The sequence below is a fragment of the Panthera pardus genome, unplaced genomic scaffold (assembly GCF_024362965.1).
Source record: "Panthera pardus isolate Hobbes unplaced genomic scaffold, ASM2436296v1 HiC_scaffold_10, whole genome shotgun sequence".
NCBI classification, from domain to species: domain Eukaryota; kingdom Metazoa; phylum Chordata; class Mammalia; order Carnivora; family Felidae; genus Panthera; species Panthera pardus.
In genome coordinates, this window is record NW_026526655.1 from 70,791,151 (window position 1) to 70,809,647 (window position 18,497).

The 18,497-nt window shown below is 37.9% G+C and overlaps 1 protein-coding gene across 3 annotated transcripts in view; it reads right to left on the minus strand.

Annotated features, from left to right (window-relative positions):
• TANK (TRAF family member associated NFKB activator) overlaps positions 1–18,497 on the minus strand; it is a 93,571-nt gene that overhangs the window by 64,716 nt on the left and 10,358 nt on the right. The window contains exon 1 of one of the 3 annotated variants that reach the window (XM_019457595.2): positions 13,562–13,694. The exons of 1 other annotated variant lie outside the window; for it this stretch is intronic. Coding sequence is in view for 1 of the 2 variants with exons in the window: in XM_019457588.2 (XP_019313133.2) it covers positions 13,197–13,204 (8 nt within the window). In the remaining variant the exon portion in view is untranslated. Of the gene's footprint in view, positions 1–13,196; positions 13,523–13,561; positions 13,695–18,497 lie in introns of those variants that run through there. One more of the 3 variants, XM_019457588.2, reaches the window with a different exon arrangement.

Consider the following 18,497-nt stretch of genomic DNA (forward strand, 5'->3'; position numbering starts at 1 on the left):
GGTCGGTAACATTTGCACAGGGTTTTGAATTATGGATAGGAATGACCTCACCCATTCCTTTTATTTGATTATCAAACAGCAGTCATCCTTTCTAAAGTGGGTTCCCAAGGGCTATAAAGAGGTTTTTAGTGTTAGGTAATATTTATTCTTCACTAAAAAAGGCTAGGATAACAAGCATTTCTTTGTGCATTGTTCAGCTTGATTTTTCTGATCATACAACTCTGCAAACCTGAGATAATTCTTCAGTGTAACAATGATGGTTACTTACAGAAAGGGTTGATTAGGCTAGTGCTCTTCCCATGATACTTAAAACAAAGTAACAGTGGGAACGAAATAAAAGGCAAGTCTTGTACCTTCACTGGACCTCAATTTTCCTTGCTTTTAAAATGAAGGAGCTAAACGATTTAATCTCCTTCAACTTTATGATTATATAGCATTTCCAAGCAAAAAAAAGAGTACAGAAGCGATTGCTTGGCAAGTACAGTGATATATTTTTCCTCATATGATATAGATTTAAAAGAAGTATTCATTTTGTTTTAATTTTTATTATAAACTAGGCCTTGGTTACAAACCAGCTGATATGGCATTTAATTTTAGGATGGCAAGAAGCATGGAGTTAAGTTACATAGGGTGTCCTGGAAGTAAAGAAATGATATGATACTGTGAAAGTATGTGATATAAAAAATGTGAAATAACACTGTAAAGACTACTTTTATTTACTTAATAACATTTAAGTATGCCCTCCTAACATTGTACCGGATAGAAGGAAGAAAAGTAAAGGTTCTGGATTCAGATCCCAGATCTGCAATTTTCTAGCCATTTACTTAGCTTCTTTGTGTATTAGTTTTCTTATGACACACAGTTTGTAGTGTTATTGTGCAGATTAAATATGAAGTATGTATATTATCTGTTCCTCAACATCTGTTCTCTTCTCTAGTATTCTTGACTTATAGCTGGTATGGTCATGTGACTATGTTATGGTCATTGGCAAGTAAGTGCAACTTCCAAAAGGAGCTCTTCTCCTCACTTTTTTTTTTCCCTTCCCCAACTGGATGGGATGTTGTGGTTAGTCACCTAGAACACCATGGTGAGGACAACACTTCATAAGGCTGGAACAACAAGAATGAAGATGTCTATGTCCTTGATACCGTGGAGCTGCCAGATCAGCCCTGGACATCTTATACTTTAAATTGTAGTATGTGGAAGAAATAAAATTTCTGTCTTATTTAAGCCACTGTCTTTGAGGGTCCCTTAAGAGAGGAGGTGAGCTGTATGTTAACTGGTACAACAGTCAACACTAGTTCAGTGCTGAATGCATCGTACATGTTCCTTTTTTCCATGGGAAAGAGACAAAGTCATCGTCTTTGCCTTTTTCTCTAATTAGAGCTTGTAATTTAGTAAGGCAGGCATGCATGAAAATGATTAACCACACTAGCAGGCCAATTATAAATGTGTAAAAAGGTATGATCATATCATATCTTGATAGGGGTCTGGGAAGCACAGGTGGAAACATTTGTGGGAATTCACCCAACAGTTCACTGAAGATTTATTGCATGTAAGTTTTACCTCAAAAGAAGAAAAAAGAACTGCTAAATAAAAGGTGTAAGCAGGATAACAGCTCAAGAGGAAGAACAATTAAAATGAGAGGGATTGTGGAAAGCTTCACACAGGATCTGACACATGAGGATTTCAGCTAGTGGAGAATTGAGAGGGAGGAAAGAATATTCACTCTGAAAGAGCAGAGGAATTGAGAAGCCACTAGTATAGTGCATTTAGGGACTGTAGGTATTTTATTTATGAAGTCTAGGATGTGTACAGAGAGGAAGGAGAGGTGAGGGTGTTAAGACAGAAGTCAAGGCTACCAGGTATGATTGTGCTGCACTGTAAAAGCCCTAGGGGATTCATGCAGACCATAATTGGAACCCCCTAGAGTTACAGAGTGTGCTAACTGCATTAACTATATGCAGCAGACTCAGTTATGGCCGGATTGCAGTGGACCCTGAATGTTACTATGAGAAATTTAGGTTTTAACCTGCTGACATTAAGAAGTAATGGAGGACTAGGGTGCCTGGGTGGCTCAGCTGGTCGAGTGTCCAACTTTGACTCTGGTCATGATCTCACAGTTCATGAGTTCAAGCCCTGCATTCAGCTCTCTACTGACAGCACGGAGCCTGCTGTGGATTCTCTATCTCCCTCTCTCTCTGCCCTTCCCCTAGTCATGCTCTCTCTCTCAAAAATAAATATACATTAGAAAAAAATTTTATAAAAAAAAGAAGTAATGGAGGATTTTCAAGCAGGAGATGAACACATTTTAGAAAGGTAAACTGGATACACTGTGGAATACAAACCTGGAGACAAAGTGAGGATATCTATAGGAAGCTACTGCTGTATTCTGGGTGAAAGATGGCCTTGAACTAGAGCAGGGGAAATGAAAGATGAATGGATTCAAGAGACATTTCAAAGTCAGAATCAACAGGATTTGTTGGCCAAATGGACGTCCACAATACACACGAATGCAGCATTCAGGTCCCTGCAATTCTAAATCAGCTGGCCTGGGATGGGAATATGCATTTCAATAAGCAAAGCAACCCAGGTGACTTTGTTGAAGATGGTTCACCAGCGATATTTTTCAAAATACCAGGACTTTTGAAAGTCCTCTGATACTGGTAAGTCCTTTGACAGTCAACCAAGCCCAAATCTTTTTACCAAAAACAAACAAACCAACAAACAAAACCCTACATTTTTGTAAAGAAAATAATGGAAAGAGAAAGAAGCAATACCCATTATTGTATCATTTCATGTCACAAAATGTACACTCTTTTCCTTCCAAATATAAAGCAAAAAAGATAGGACCACTTATTATCTGGACAAGGTCATGTCAGAAGGTAAATAAACTAGGGAATGCATAAAATAGTAAGGCATTTTAGCAGAAGTCTGTTATCTTATACAAAGGCAAATAGGTAGGAATGTTATCTAAAGGGTCGGTTAACCCTTACATGCTGCTGAGTAACAGGAAAAATAATTCTGTCTGATTGTGTGATCTTTTTTTAAGTCTCCTCCCTTCTACTCTGCCAAATCTGTGACAATAAAGTAGCATTACTAATGATCTTTCACAAGAGTAGGATGGTTTGTACCTATCTTCTGGTGCTAACCAGAAGAGTCGGGGAAAAAAAATATTTTCAGTAATCTTAAAAAAGTCCCCCTACACAGACCACAATAATATAAGAGATGTCACAGGCTGCACAAGATTCATAAAAGGCAAAGTTGTTTTTGAAAAAGAAGTAGCTAAAATCTCATGAGTTAACAGATTAGGGACCCCTCCAGCATCTCTGAGTCATTTACTGTATCAGAACAAAATAAAACCACTATGAAAGGAAAGAGCTCTTCTATGAAGATAGTGAAACTTCAGGAGACAGGGGACCTTTTCACAAAAAGGCCTGTTTTCTCTTAAATCACAGTTTAAATTGCTGAGCAGTCATTTAGTGTTGAGAATATTACCAATGATAAATGGAAAAAGGCAAAAGCTTACATAATTATAAAGCTGTACTCTGTGCTCTTAACCATGGGCACAGGACTCCTCAGCTCTTCATAACCTTGTTTTTAATTTCCCTGAGGAACACCTAAAGGCTGCTGAGCAAATGTTTGCAAGTCACAACTTGTTTTATTAGAAGTAATTGTGAGAACTCCAATGGGAAAATAAATAAGGTTTCAGAGATTTCCAGATCTCTATTTCCAGTCATTCCCAAGACGTTTAGGGTGTGACTTTAAATGTATAATATGATAAAAGTTTAAAATCAGATACAATACCATGCAACACACTCTCTCACTCCAACTGTTGGATACTCCTGAAGACAAAACCCCCAAAATCCCTGGATATCCTGACAAACCAACTTCTCAAACCGGCATTTGTGCCCAAATTACCCAAGTCTCCACTCTCCTCAAGGCCAGTTTTTCTCAAATGTGAATATTCAGACCAAATAACACTTGCTGTGCTATCCTACTGTGAGGAAACAAGAGCTTATTAAAAATTTTCACTTTTTTCACTTTCACTTCTTTTTGTATCTGGAAAAAAAAAGATGCTATAAGATGCAGATTCCAAAGTTAATTTTTAACTGAGACAACATCTTGTGTAAAATATATTAATTTCTTTATTAAGACAATTTGAACATTATAGATCAAAATCAAAAAGCCTAGTCAACCAAAGATAAAATCAGATTTAGGAGTACAGAGTACAAACTAGTTGACAGGTAAGAGTAAACAAGTCATTTAACCTTTCTGTGGACCTCAGTTCCCTCATCTGCCCCAGTTTAGGATGTTTGGGGTAGAACATACTGTAGGACATGGGTTAACAGAATCATCCAGGGTGGTTTAAAAAAAAACAACAGATCAGTAAACACTGTCTAAGACCTCTTGGATAATTTGGGGGGCGGGGGAGAGGGGGAAAAGCGGATGTAAGACAAATTTAGGATCATTGCCATAGGGGGTCAATTCATAACTGGGAAAGCCCTGTATTCTGTATAACAGTGTACAAATATGCACCATGGCAGGGAAACAGACTTTTGATAAGGTGTCTTTGTGTTCCACAATGATCTGCTTTTTGAACTGTTTCAGAAGAAGCATATAGAATTTGGAAACAAAAATAGCAGTTGCTTAGAAGATGTTCTTTAAAAGAAAGAAAGAAAAAAGGTATTTTGATACTTTGGCAGATGGCCCACAGCAATAGCACTCTAATGTTAATCTTGGTTCTGTGAAAATTCCACAACTCATCAGTTTATATGACAAGTGTTTCCTCTTGGAAACAGTATTAGTGGAAGAGACTCCATTGATAGCATTTGCACTGAGGTTCATGTTGAGAGAGAAATCTGAGTGGGACCAAGTCTTCTCCCACCAAGCAGCAATGGCCCTTTCCACTCGATGCTCCCCCTACCAATACCCTAATCATTTCAATTCTATCTAATTCTCAAACTATCTACAGATAGTTGAGAAAGGACATAGATCTCAATGACATGACTTAATTCCAAAAAGGCACACAGCCATGGACCAAAAAGACAATTTTAGATTTCTGTTTGAATGACAACAATTCCAACAATGAAGGAGGTATTTCCTCACAGAGAACATCAGGGATGGGGGTAAGGATTGATACCTATTGAGGTAATATTACTTGCCTCAGGTGCTTTATATAAAGTACCTTATTTTAATTTTTCTTTTGCAGGATCACAAACTGCCTTCCCTTTCTACATAAGGATACTGAGCTTCAAATTTATGTAAGTTGACTAAGGTCAAAGAATTAGAAAATGGAAGACCCAGATAACTCCAGGTCGCTCCAATATGAAAGTCCAATCTCTAGCTCATTTTATTCTAATTTAGTTTTTATTTTTAACCACAGAGATACATATCTATATTTTAATGAGTCAAAGAGCTTCACAAGGCTTAAGAAAAACATTAAGTCCCTTGCTCTCTTCTTTCCCCTCCCCATTTCCTGCTTCACCTTGGCAACAATTTTCAGTTCTTTTGGTTCTTTCTGGTATTTATCTCTGTATCTCCAAACATGCTAATGTTGCTACTATTGATTTTTCAGTTTTACTTTTCTTCCCACTATGCAAAGTAAGGATTCAGCTCTTTTTAACCCCCCACTCCCTGGCCCTGACCTGCAACTTTATACTCTCCCCATTCTCCCAAAATAGTTATATCTTCTAAAAAGAGGATAGTTAGATAAACATTCAGCTTTTACTTTCTTATAACTATGCAATGTTATTCACTGGTAAGCCATACTATGACTCCTTTCCCTTCCCTGAAACACCTTTCCCTGAAAAAACTTTATTTACTTTATTTCCCATCATACTAATACAATCCATTCAGACACTTCAGTTACTCTACCATTTTCATCTTCTTAGAGGAACTCCCCTTGAGCTGTTTGACTTCAGTCTAGATTTGTTGATCTCTATGCCTGAAGGTAAACCTTCATCTCAAGACCTTCTTTCACCTTGATTTTGAGGATTCCCTTTGTTCATCTCTCTCTCTAGTTGAATCCCTCATTTTCAGTATCCCAAATTTTCATCTTTCTTGTTTTACTCATCCCATTTGGTGGACTAAACCCTCCAACAGCTTCCTGAGAAAGTGTTGGCGAAGAAAATTTTTTGAGACCTTGCATCACTGAAAATACCTTTACTCTACCCTCAGATTTAACTGATAGTTTGCCAGGTTAAAAATTCTAGGTTGGAAGCAATTTTTCCACAGAATTTTGAAAGCTTTGCTATGCTCTCTTCTAGCTTCCATTTGTTTTTGTTGAAGTCTAGAGCCATTTTGATTCCTGATCTTATATTTAACTCACCTGGAAGTTCATCCTTCAGTTCTGGGAATTTTCTTCAAATATTTTTTGGCCAATTTCATTCTTTCTGTATTCCTTTGTGGGACTCCTCTATCAGGATGTTGATTCTTCTTGTTACTCTAATTCCTCCTACTCACCTTCTTTTTAAGTGAACTTTTCTTACTTCATAGATAAAATATCTTAAGCTTGCTGTCTTTGGTAACCAATATTATTCTCCAAGTGACAGTTAACCAATCCTGAAGAAAATAAAATAGTAATCGAAGTGGTAGCGCTTCCAGAGCTCTACTGAGGCTGGGCATATGTGAACCAAACAACATTCCACCACCAATTGCCCAGCTCAACCAGAATAACTTAACTTTGATTAGTTATATATTTTGGGATTTCAAGTTTGAAAAGAATCACCGGCTTATAGGTATCAGATTCCCACCACCTCCACCCAGAATGATTTATAATGCTTTAATAAGGTCTATTTTTTGTGGAGTAGTAGAGACAATATGGGTGATTTGGAAGGTGGGAAAGGCCCCTCTGCTGGGTTTCCCCCACTGCTGAGACTATTCTACTTCTATGTAAGTGTTCTGCCAGGGTTCACACTTGTGGTAAGAGGGCACTTCAAATCCAATGCAGTTTCAGGACAGGGGGAGGAAATCACCTTGAGTTACCTCTTCCACTCTGTCCTAGAAAAGAAAGTTGCCTGCTTTTCCAACCCTCTGAGGTACGAATAGTAATAAGATTTCACATTCTATGTCAGAAAAGTTGCCACCTTAGCAAAAGACATAAATAAATTAGTGGGAGATACACCCTGTCTTTTCTGTATTTTAGTTCTGTATTAGCCTCCTTACCCACAATTAGTATCAGAAACAAAAGTACGAGTCAATAACGGGAGTACATACCCTTAAATAAAAGGACATCCTCTGTCTTACATAGTTAGGGTAAAATTTTAAAGACATGCAAGAGTATGTGTGTTTTCCCTACTTGAAGAAGGGAAATGGATGAGAACTGTCACTCCTAACATTTAGTTATAATCATTTCCCACTTTTAAGATAGTTCCCTAACATAAGCAGCCAATTTCCCAAAATGACAGTTTGCATTTGTAGTCTCACTTTCCAATATACCCATAACACGCTGTACCTCAACTGTTAGTGTGTTACAGTCAGGCAGCTGAAATAATAGAAACTTAAATATCATTGAGTCAGCAGTGTTAGAATTTAGATTTTGTATTTTTTCCATAAGCTGGTGGTTAGCTAAATGCATCACGATAAACAAGGTAAGACAACTCCCTACTCATCAAACCAAAAGCTCCCCAGACCAGGTTTCCATTTTGCTGGATGTTAAAACTTGGTGAAACTTTTTGTGCTATCTTTTAAGAGTTGAAAGATTTCACAGCCAAAGACCACACCCATGTATTTCAGCTTTGCCTTACTTCCTTTTTTCCTCCAGTAGTACTTCTTTCTCTCAGACTGTTTATCAAATTTTTTGAGTTGAAGTGTACAATCAGTGTAACACCAAAAGAAAACCGGACATGACATGTGGTATTCTACCCCGATGTGAACAGAAACATGGCACTGCTCAGTTAGCTTGCTCAGCTTCCTAAGGGGTATCCTCTCCTGCATTAGGGCCATGTTAAAATCTGGAAATGGTGGGTGGGGGTGAGGTTTATGCAGTTTAAAATGACTGTTTAATATTAAAAATCTGTTTTCTTAAGTCATATAAAGCAGTGCTCTGCAGAATATTCTTGGATGGGGGAACTACAAGAGAAAGAAGACTGTGTGGGAAAGAGGAGCAAATACGAAATGTCCTAGGATCTGTGAGATTTAAACGTTAATCAAAAAGGAGATAAGGATTCTAAAAAACCAAGAAACATCAATATCGATGGAAAGACATTTCTAGTTTAGAGACAGCAAATATATGAAATCATGAAATTATATTATAGTAAATGCTACATAACAAATGGCCATGAACAGTAAATGCATTTAAATATCCCACAATAGTTGATTTTATTCAAGCAATTTGAAATATTTTCTTAAACAGATCTGAGTCCCTGATTTCTGTCTTTTTAACAAGTCACTCTCCCTAGCAAATTACCTAGTTGTGTTTGTTCTGCTGTTCCAGAGAATAATGTTTATAACTCATTCTACGCAAATGTTTCAAAGATTCTTATAACTTCAACTTCTTGAGTAACAATCAAAATGGAACTTACATTATTTTTCTTAGTCCACTCAATTCCCAGTTAGTGCCTTACTGAAATGACTTGAAAAGATAGACCTTGTGTTCACAACCTACTTTCAACACTTTTTTTTTTTTTTTTGCAAAGCAAAACTGTTGGTAGTAAGTGAAAGCAACTTCAGATTACCACTGCTCAGTTTACTCTCATAATTTAGTATTGATAATTACTATCAAAGAGAGTATCCCTGCGTAAAAGGAAGAAAACTCAGGTTACTATCAAGTTACTATACAGGACATCTCCCTTGTGAGATAAATGATTATCATTATTTACTTCCCAGACTCTTTTTCTTAAAAGAGTAAGTCCCTTAAATGTTTTTCTTGGTTGCACAACAATGCAAATGCATTAAACCCTACCAAACTGTACTTAAAAATAGTTATGATGGTAATTTCATGTAATATGTATCTTACCATAATTTAAAAAAAATGTTTTTTACGACTGGGGATTGAAAAACTATGACATATGTATTACACAGGTCTCAAAGGCTTGTTTTCAGTTTCAAAGAACCTAGTTCCAGTCCTTCTCAATTTTTTTGAACAGTGTCAAATATTGTACCTAGTTCAAAAGACTGTAAACTAATTAGCCATCCACCCACAAGGCAGTTCATTTTACATTCTCTGCTAGCCTTTTTTGAAGATGACTCAGAATCTTGGTCCCAGACTATAAAGAGATTTTTGTTACCTATTCTAGATAATAGCCTCCTCTTTCCCTCTACCCATGACTGAAAACCACAGCAGCAAGCATAGAAGATTGGGGGGTGGGGGGGTGGGGTGGGGGTGGGACAGGAGTAAAAGGGAATGGCAGCCACAACATAAATCCTACAGGAACCAGAAACCCAAACTTGTCTTGATATAATGAAACACAAACTAGGTGAAATTAAACAGTAATACAGATGTTTATAAAGTGTTAGAAAACAAAAAACCAAACAGTAGTTAACAGCTAATCAGTTAATGCATCACATCAGAACAGTTAGAATAGTGAAGTTTTATATCACAGGCTATCTATTTTTATTTACCATTTACTTTTAGATAATGAGCACAATTTTAAAAAGCATGCAAAGTCTTTCGTTGTTATAAGGCACACTCCCAAATCATGTCAATAATTATTTTTTTCTAGATTGATACAAAGTCAGTTAAAATACTCAAATATGCAAGCATTCAGATAATGACTGCATCTCTCTGTAAACAGCACTTATGAGTGTCTTAAAGTCCTCCACAGTTTACAGATGTATACTGTTATATGACATTACCCGCCTAAGGTCATATTCTTGACAGTGATCAGAAAGTGTCTGGAATAATCATTTATAAAAGGTAATAACTCAGGGCGCCTGGTGGCTCAGTTGGTTGAGTGTCAGACTCTTGATCTGAGCTCAGGTCTTAATTATAGGGGCAGGAGTTCAAGCCTCGCGTTGGATTCTGCACTGGGCATGAAGCCTACTTAAAAAAAAAAAAAAGTAATAACTCTACCAAAGAGTACAAAATACACTATTATCCACATATAAACAGTAAACTATTAGTCTAGAAAAAAGGTGGCCTTTGGTGGTTTGTACTTGTTAAAAGCCATCCCTGTTCTATGTGTGTGCACGTGTCACACACGTATCTGGACTGTGTTAATAATTTTCACTTCATATTAAATAAGTACAGGCATGATGAGCTTGTATATTTTTTTCACCAACTCATTTTGAAACCCTCTTATGGGATTTGGCTACAGTAGCATGTAAGCTTGGTTATTACCTCTGAAGAAAGAAATTTCCCAACAAAATTGGGAAGCTAATGACAACAAAGTGAAACTGATGCTTTCCCAGTTGAGTGTCACTCCTGGTTTCCTTCAAGGCATAGAAGAACTTGCCCATGTAGAAGCAACACCCTTTACTTTCTTTATAGTATAACTGGAATAGAGGAAAGGACAGCAATACCTTTTATTATCAGCCTCAGCCTACCTACAGCATTTTCTCTGACCATGAAAAAAAAAAAAAAAAGAGGTGGGGGAGAGAAAGGACTAGGATAAACACAGAATTCTTCTTTGTTCTCAACATACGGGTATTTTAGACTCTTTCATTTATTTGGATTTACTCTGAGGAGTTTCTGATTGTTAGCTTTTTTAAGTTCTGAGCCTTTTTCTGTGGATGTTGCTATTTTAAGAACAATAGTACTTTCAGGCCAAGATGGTTTCATGAGTTAATTCTTTCAGATCTTCAAAGAATAGAGAGCTCTTATGCTCTTTAAACTACTTCAGAGCAGAGAAAGAAGGAACTCTTCTCAGTTCTTTTTAGGAAACCATCATAACCCTGATATCAAACTCTAGCAAAGATAATACAGAAGAAGAGGACTATAGATGACACCCAATTACTGATTTTAAGTAAAAATGTTACCAAAAAGGAACCTATATGCTTAAATATTACACCATGATCAACTGTAAGGTTGGTTCACAAACTGGAAATCAACTAAAATAACCCATCATCCTAATAGGTCAAAGAAAAGCACACAATAGGTCACAACAGATGCCTAAAAGCCATATGACAAAACTCAACTTTCACTCCTGATAAAAATGTTTAGTTAAGTAGTAATGAGAAGGCATCATCTTAACAACAAGAAATATACAGACCAAATGAACACTCAACATCTATTATTCAAAATTGCTCGCAATATGCTAGCCAATGTAAACACACACACACACACACACACACACACACACACACACACACACACACACACCTTGGTCCAAAATCCACTCTTTCGAAAAATCCTAGTAAGCTAGAAATATTAAAGACACTTCCTTGATAAACAGAACTTATTGGAAATTAATAGTAAATGCCATATTTAATGATGACATGGTAAAAGTATCCAAAAACTAAGAAATAAGAAAAGGATGGCCAGAATCACTGTTATTACATATCACTAGGCTGGATTACATATCACTAGGCTGGAGAAACTAGCAATTCATTAAACCAAAGAAAGAAAAAAAAGTATAAAGAAAGATAAGACTATGTTTAAATGATTGTTTTCCTAGAAAATTCAAGGGGGACAATTTATTAAAACTAATAAATTTAGAAAATCGGCCAGATGTATAATCACTCATCTACATACCAGCCACAAAGTATTAGTGAATATAATAGCTAAAACAGACCAAAGGATTGTTTTAATGAAACATAAACAGTTTACTTTAAATTTTATGTCAAAATGAGTGCAATAATATTCAAGAAAATTTGAAAAAGATAAATGAAGAAGGACTTGCTGTGGGAATTACTTTAAAAATGCCAGAATCAAAGAGATTGGTATTTGTATAGGGAGAGACAAATAGAACAAAGCGACAGAATAATAATAATAATAATAATAATAATAAAAGACCCATGTAAATTTATTATACTAAGGTAGTATTTCTAGTCAGGAAGAATTGATTTTAACAAATGAGTTCAGAAAAAAATGGCTAAATCCCTATCTTATATAATATAATGTACAAAAATAATTTTCAGATGTTTTAAAGAGTAGAGCATAAAAAACTATAAAATAATTAACAGGCAATATAGCAAGTAGGAACTGCCTTAAGTGATAAAAACAAAACCTGGGCATTTTAAACCAAAAGACTGACAGTTCTTGAAAATATCTGCCATATATTTCATTAAGGATTAATATATCTGTACTCTAATCAAGTACAGATAAATAATTTTGAATAATAATGGGCAAAATATAGGGACAAGCCACATTAAGAGATGGTTAACTATGTTATGGTACATGCTGATAGAGGAATACCATGCTGACATTAAGATAAAATAGAGCTATGCATGGCAAGACTTGCACCATATATTTTTTGGTCTGAAAACTCAGAAAACAGAATAGTATGTTTATACAATCTCACTTTCACAAGAGAACGAAATAACATGTTTTGTGCATGTAAGAGAGATGTAGACGGTCTTGAAGTACCTACGACTGGAGAAAGGCCTGAGAACGTTTCATTTTCTTTATAAATTGTTGGCTTTATACACGGTTGTATCATTTTGGGGTTTTCCACCCCTTCCAAATGATGAGAATATAATTTTCCAACAGAATACAGTACTTGCTTCTCTGCTACATTTGAAATGTGTATTCCAACCATGGTAAGCAGGAAGATCATTTTATTTTCCTACATTTTCATATCACTTCACTTCTGTTACTACCCTTTTTCCCTTAGGATAACTTGTCAAAAGCATCGGTGAGATAAATGACACCTTACATAGCAAGGCTGCTCTACTTTTGCTTGTTACAGTATAACAAGGGACACACCCACTCCTTGGTTTGAGTATCTTCCCCCTACGTTCTTCGCTTGACAAGCACAGCTTTTTACACCTGTAACTCGTTGTTTCTGTTCACACGAGAGTGCAGACCCTAAGTAACGCCTGGTTCCCACTGCGGGTAGGGTATGCTTTTGCTTTTTCCGCCTCGCCCACCCATTCTCTCCGTCACCCTCGGGGAAGTTACCCCACTTCTCATTGACACGGCTATGATGACACCCCACAGGAAAGCAGAGAGCGGAATTATGCAACAACCTTGGGAAGAACAGAAAGACCTATTTAAAAGTTTTCGAAAGAATAACCACGATAATACTGCTTCCGGAAGACAACCCTTGCCCCGAAGGGAGTCTGGGACACTCGTGCCGGGACCCACTGCTCACCCAGACATCGCAAGCCCTGCCTCCCCTGTCTCCCGGCGAATAGGTCAAGTCGGCGCGAGCGCTGGACGCGGAGTTGGGCAGGATCCCTCCCCACGGAGCGTCACGGCGGGGACAGCGTTGCAGCGCTGACGTCGCGGGCCCGGAAAACCCCTCCCGGGTCCGCTCTGGGACGTACACCCGGGTGGTTTCTCTCGCACAACGTCCCTCTCCACTCTTGAGAGGTGGTTGTCTCCGCAGCTCTTCGGCTTCTTTCACTGCGGCACCAGTACTACCAGCGCACCGCCCTCGCTCACACACACAAGTTCCCCGCCATTGTGTTCGACGGGTTCCGAAAGACGAACTCGCTCGCGAAGTTTCTTACTCACAGTTCAGGGATTCCGCGCCCGGGATCCGCGGCGCCCGGCCGAGTGAATCGACCGGAAGTTGCTTTCCGTTCCTGTTCAGAGGGCAGCGCCTGCGCGCGGAGCTTTTAACCCTTCACCCTCCACCCGGCCAGGCCAAACCAGACCCCTCTCGCCCCACCCACACTCGCCCCGCCCGTCCAAGCCCCGCCCGTCCAAGCCCCGCCCCGTCCCGTCTCACCCGGGAAAGGAAAAAGGACGGCAGCCAAAAACCATCAATGTCAAGGTTAAAGGTCACCTGCCGGCCTTGGTTAGAATTTTTCCTAAAGAGAAAATAACCAGGTTTAACATCACCCTGCAAGTGGGTTAGCATACACAAGAATCATCTGACAGACTTGTTAAAGACGTAGATTTATCAATTCACCCCTAGAGATCTTAGAGTTCAGAGCAAACTGGGTTGTGGGCGGAAGCCTGGAACCTGCATTTTTGTCGAATCCTCATGTGAATGTGATTAAGGTGGTTAAGGTCCACACTGAGAAGCACTACACACACACACACACACACACACACACACCCATTTGGCTTTTTCCCAACTGTAACACCTTTCACTAAATACACTTGCTAAAGTTGGATAGTTGGTAAATACAAGCAGAACTTCATAGAAAATTCTCATGAATTAAGACTTCCCCATTATTCCATTTCCTTGGCATGCCTGAATAATCTCCAAGATAGAAATTTTAGACATTACATCTAGAAATGTTGGAACTCCCAGTTTTAGCTCTGATACCTACTGGTTCAGGCAAGTTGCTTAACCTAATGAACCTTAATTTCTTATCTGACAAATGGAGACAGTGATAACTTACTTCACTGGATGAATGGTCAATCCAATAATGTAAGCAAAAGCACATGGTAAATTTTAGAATGTTCTGCAAATTAAAGATACTGTCCTGCCAGCTTCATGTCAGGCTGGCTTCTTGCCACCATCAAGGTTTTCCCTGGGATTCTTTGCATGAAACTACTGCATATGTGGAAGCTTCCTGACAGCATTGAAGTCTAGGACTTTCCACATTGACTGGAGCATAATTGCATCTGACTGAATGCATATAGCACTCTCAGAAGCTTCTATATTAATTACCTATTTATTTATTTAATTTAAAAAATATTTTTATTATATAAATATTTATTTTTGAGAGAGAGAGATAGACAGAGACAGAGCATGAGCCGGGGAGGGGCAGAGAGAGAGGGAGACAACAGAATCTGAAGCAGGCTCCAGGCTCCTATCAGTACACAGCCCAACACAGGGCTCGAACCCACGAACTGAAAGATCATGACCTGAGCCAAAGTTGGGTGCTTAATCCACTGAGCCATCCAGGTGTCCCTAAAAATATTTTTAGAACTCTCACTGCTTTTGTACATATCTTACATGGGTTGATGCTGTTTGAAAAAGACCTCATCACCAAGCACAAGCATACTAAGGACATTGAAATAACAGTTTGATAGACAGGATTAAAATGAGCAGGAGTGGCTCGGTGGGATGAGCATCTTACTCTAGATTTCAGCTCAGGTCATGATCCCAGGGTCGTGGGATAGGGCCCTGCATTGGGCTCTGTGCTGACAATGTAAAGCCTGCTTGAGATTCTCTCTCTCTCTCTCTCTCTCTCTCTACCCCCCCCCCCCCCCGCTCACACTCTTTCTCTCTCTCTCAAAATAAATAAATAAAAATTAAAAACAAATAAATAAATAAATAAATAAATAAATAAAATGACTGTGAATACTATAGGCTGTTATCAGGTACAGCCTGCTCTAGAACATATGTTCTCTATCCATAGACTTGGCAAAATCTTCTGCAATTGAGAACTTTCTTGTCCTAGGGATCTTGGCCAAGCCATGCCTGAACAGGTCTTTAGTCAGTGATTCTTTCTTCATTCTGAAGATTCAAGCCCAGCCCTGGAATTCTTGAGCTCCCTTTTTTCTGGTCACATGGTCCCATATAACTTAGAAGGTGGTATCTTCTCATGGGAACTCAGCATCTTGCTCCCTGGGATTGTAGTTTTTCTTTGTTAGAGCAGGAGGATCAGGTTCTGGTTGCCTCACTTTCTTCTTACACTTCTGAGCCATGGTTATTTGCATTACTTTCCTTAAGCCTGCAAGTCCAAGGGTTTAAAAGCCTGCCAAGTTGCAGTGCATTTTTAAATATTGAGCTTACTTTTAAAAGTTAAAGCCAAAATATATTGCAAAAAACATTTAAACAAACAGAAACATCTTGTATATAACATTGTGATCAGTTGAAAAGTTTCTGTAGTAAGTAGTAATTGAGTTAAACATGACAGTAAAACACTGTTTTTTTAAAGAATTTATTTTTTATGGCAGTTTTGGGTTTATAGCAAAATTGAGTGGAAAGTACAATATATGCATAAGCCTCTTCCATTATCAACATCTCCCACCAAGTGGTACATTTGTCACAACTGATGAGTCTACATCAACGTAATATTATCATCCAAAGTCCATAGTTTATTTTAGGGGTCAGTCTTCATGTTGTACATTCTATGAGTTTGGACAGATAGATAATGGCATGTGTCCATCATAATAGTATCATACTATAGTAGAGTAGTTTCACTGCCCTAAAAATCCTCTGTGCTCCACCTATTCATCCATTCCACCCCCAGTCCCAGGCAACCACTAATCTTTTTACTGTCTCCATAGTTTTGCCTTTTCTATAATGTCATATGGTTGGAATAAAAAAGTCCATCCTTTTCAGATGGACTCCTTTCACTTAGTAATAAACATTTCAGTTTCTTCCATGTCTTTTCATGGCTTGGCAGTTTATTTCTTTTTAGCACTGAATAGTATTACATTGCTTGGGCGTGCCAGTTTATTTATCCAATAACCTACTGAAGGACATCTTGGTTGCTTTCAATTTTTGGTGATTACAAATAAAGCTGCTGTAACATAAGTGTGCAGGTTTTTGTGTGGACATAAGTTTTCAACGCCTTTAGGTAAATACAAAGGAGTGGAATTGCTGGATCATATATATTTTTAGTATGTTTTTTAAAAAATGTTTACTTACTTATGGGGGGGGCAGAGAGAGAGGGAGAGAGAGAGTCCCAAGCAGACTCCATGCTGTCAGCACAGAGCCCAACCAATGGCTCGGTCTCAAGAGCCATGAGATCATGACCTCAGCTGAAACCAAGAGTAGGACGCTTGACCAACTGAGCCACCCAGGCACCCTTAGTATGTTTAGTTTTGTTGGAAGCTATCAAACTATGTTCCAAAGTGACTGGACCACCAGCAATGTATGCCCGCCAGCAATGAAGGAGAGTTCCTGTTGCTCCACATCCCTGTCAGCATTTCGTGTTGTCAGTGTTCTGGATTTCAGCCATTCTAACAAGCATGTAGTATATCTCACTGTGTTTTAATTTTCACTTCCTTGATGACATATGATGTGGAGCATCTTTTCAAATGCTTATTTGCCATCCATACATACATCTTCTCTGGTGAGATATCTGTTAGGGTCTTTGACCCATTTAAAATTTGGGTTTTTATAAGCCATACAGAGAAAGACAGATACCATATGTTTTCACTCTTATGTGGATCCTGAGAAACTTAACAGAAACCCATGGGGGAGGGGAAGGAAAAAAAAAAGAGGTTAGAGTGGGAGAGAGCCAAAGCATAAGAGACTCTTAAAAACTGAGAACAAACTGAGGGTTGATGGGGGGGTGGGAGAGAGGGGAGCGTGGGTGATGGGTATTGAGGAGGGCACCTTTTGGGATGAGCACTGGGTGTTGTATGGAAACCAATTTGACAATAAATTTCATATATTGAAAAAATAAAAGTAAAATAAAATAAAATAAAATTTGGGTTTTTAGTTTTCTTGTTGTTGAACTTAAAGAGTTCTTTGTGTATTTTGTCTAACAGTCCTTTATCAGCTATATCTTTTGCAAACATTTTCTCCTAGTCTGTGGCTTGTGTTTTTATTCTCTTCACATTATCTTTTGCAGAGCAGAAATTTTTAATTTTAATGAAGTCCAACTCATCCAAGTTTTTAGTAAATTGAAAGAACTGCTTGGTGACTTCTAATTGAAATGGTGGAATGTAATAATACACCTAGAATGCATAAGCATTTTGAACGTGGAGATGCTAAAAATTTGAATAAGGAAGAAAAAATTAAACATATACATTTCTTAAATATACTTTTTCCTCTCTTTTCAATTCCATGATATTGTAGTCATAAAGAGAAATGGCTACATATTTCTCCAGTGTGTGAAACATGCATGCATGCTGGGATAGATAGAGGATTTTCATGCTAAAACAGTTTCAAACATTTTCCTTTTTCTATAATGATGATTAATTTTTTAGAATTGACATACAGTATGTTTTACTGAGGTTAAGACTTGAGACATTTATTTGAGGATTAATCCTTTAAAACGGTGACATAATTTCCCTACAATTTTCCTTTATTCATATTATGTTTATATACCTTAGGTTAGCAAGCAGGACTTTGAGGTGGAGTGGGATGAAAATGAGAACTGAAAAAAAGGGGGGCACCTGGGTGGCTCAGCAGGGTAAGGACCTGACTCTTGATATCAGCTCAGGTCATGATGTCATGGTTCATGAGTTTGAGTCCCACTCTCTGCCCTCTGTCTCCCTCTCTCTCTGCCCCTCTCCTGCTCTCTCTCTCTCTCTCTCTCTCTCTCTCAAAAATAAGTAAATAAAATTAAAAAAAAAGAAAATGAGAACTGCATACTCATTGAATATATTTTAGGTTCTATTTTCAAACTGCTTAATATTTTATTGAGAGTTCTGAATATAAATCTAGGGAAAAGGAAAGCTGCCAGTATAAACACCTACTACAACTTGGAATGCCAGGTATGCATCAATGATCTCAGCCAAATCTTTGATGTGAAATATCACTATTAATAGAATCTGGTTGACTTCTGATTTAGGATGACATCTGGACTAG